General features: G+C 64.5%; 1 protein-coding gene across 1 annotated transcript in view; it reads left to right on the top strand.

Annotated features, from left to right (window-relative positions):
* Positions 1-42: 42 nt before the first annotated feature.
* LOC106002177 (1-phosphatidylinositol 4,5-bisphosphate phosphodiesterase delta-1-like) overlaps positions 43-1249 on the top strand; it is a gene marked incomplete at its 5' end in the record, with an annotated part of 4454 nt that continues 3247 nt past the window's right edge. Inside the window, 3 exons of the mRNA XM_013037097.1 lie at positions 43-186; positions 336-485; positions 622-780. Coding sequence (XP_012892551.1) covers positions 43-186; positions 336-485; positions 622-780 — 453 coding nt within the window. The remainder of the gene's footprint in view (positions 187-335; positions 486-621; positions 781-1249) is intronic.

Below are 1249 nucleotides of genomic sequence, written 5' to 3'. Positions count from 1 at the left end.
GTGGGAGCAGGATGGGCAGGACCGACCCGTCTGTGCCCCAGGGCTCTGTGCAAGGGCTGCCGGTGTCTGGAGCTGGACTGTTGGGATGGGCCAGGCCAGGAGCCGGTCATCTACCATGGCTACACCTTCACCTCCAAGATCCTGCTGAGCGACGCGCTGCGGGCCATCCGGGACTACGCCTTCAAGGTGGGGCTGGTGGCAGGGGGAAGGGGAGGGGGAGGGACTGGGGGGGGCTGGCCGGGTGGGGGAGGGGCAGAGGCTGAGAGGGAGCTGGCCAGGAGGGGTGGCGTGCAGTATGCTGACTCCTCCCCCTCCCGTGTGTCTTGGGGTGCCAGGTGTCCCCATACCCCGTCATCCTGTCCCTGGAGAACCACTGCAGCCTGGAGCAGCAGCGTGTGATGGCCCGGCACCTGCGGGCCATCCTGGGGCCCATGCTGCTGGACAAGCCACTGGATGGGGTGACCACCAGCCTGCCCTCGCCCGAGGTGCGGATGCGGGGTGTGGGGCGCCGGTCAGGGCGCATCCCAAGGTGGAGGTGTACTGGGCCCGGCTCAGGGCGAGGCCAGATGGAGGATGGTGACCCGCTGCCCTCTGACCCCTGCCCCCGCCACCCCCTCCCAGCAATTGAAGGGGAAGATCCTGCTGAAGGGGAAGAAGGTCGGGGGGCTGCTGGCCCCAGGAGGGACGAGTGGCTCGGAGGCGGCAGACGTATCAGACGAAGATGAGGCCGCGGAGATGGACGACGAGGCCGTGAGGAGCCGCGTACAACATAAGCCCAAGGTGTGAGGGCCAGCAAGGGCAGGGGCCTTGGGGTCGCCCCTTGCTCTGACGCCCCCGAGCTCTCCTCGGATTTCTGTGACTCTGTGTGTACGTGTGCGTGTGTCAATACTGGGGCTCAACTCAGGGCCTGGGCGCTGGCCCTGAGCCTCTTCATCAGCTTAAAGCTGGTGCTCTGCCACTTGAGCCACAGCACCACTTCTGGCTTTCTGATGGTTCCTTGGAGATGAGAGTCTCACTTTCCTGCCTGGGCTGGCCTCAAACCACAGTCCTCTAGGCCTCAGCCTCCCAAAGGGCTGGGATGGCAGGCAAGCTACCCACTCTCCTTAAAAGCTCTTTGGCTTAAGGTTGGCGTTCTGCCAATGAGCCACCCCTCACCACCAGCTTTCTGCTGGTTTGTTGGAGATCAGACTCACACTTCCTTTCCTCGGGGGCTGGCTTTGAACAGTGATCCTCCACACCTCAGCCTCCA

Source organism: Dipodomys ordii, unplaced genomic scaffold (genome assembly GCF_000151885.1).
Source record: "Dipodomys ordii isolate 6190 unplaced genomic scaffold, Dord_2.0 Scaffold4101, whole genome shotgun sequence".
NCBI lineage: Eukaryota > Metazoa > Chordata > Mammalia > Rodentia > Heteromyidae > Dipodomys > Dipodomys ordii.
Note: the sequence above shows the minus strand (reverse complement) of the source record. Positions and strands in the feature narration are given on the sequence as shown.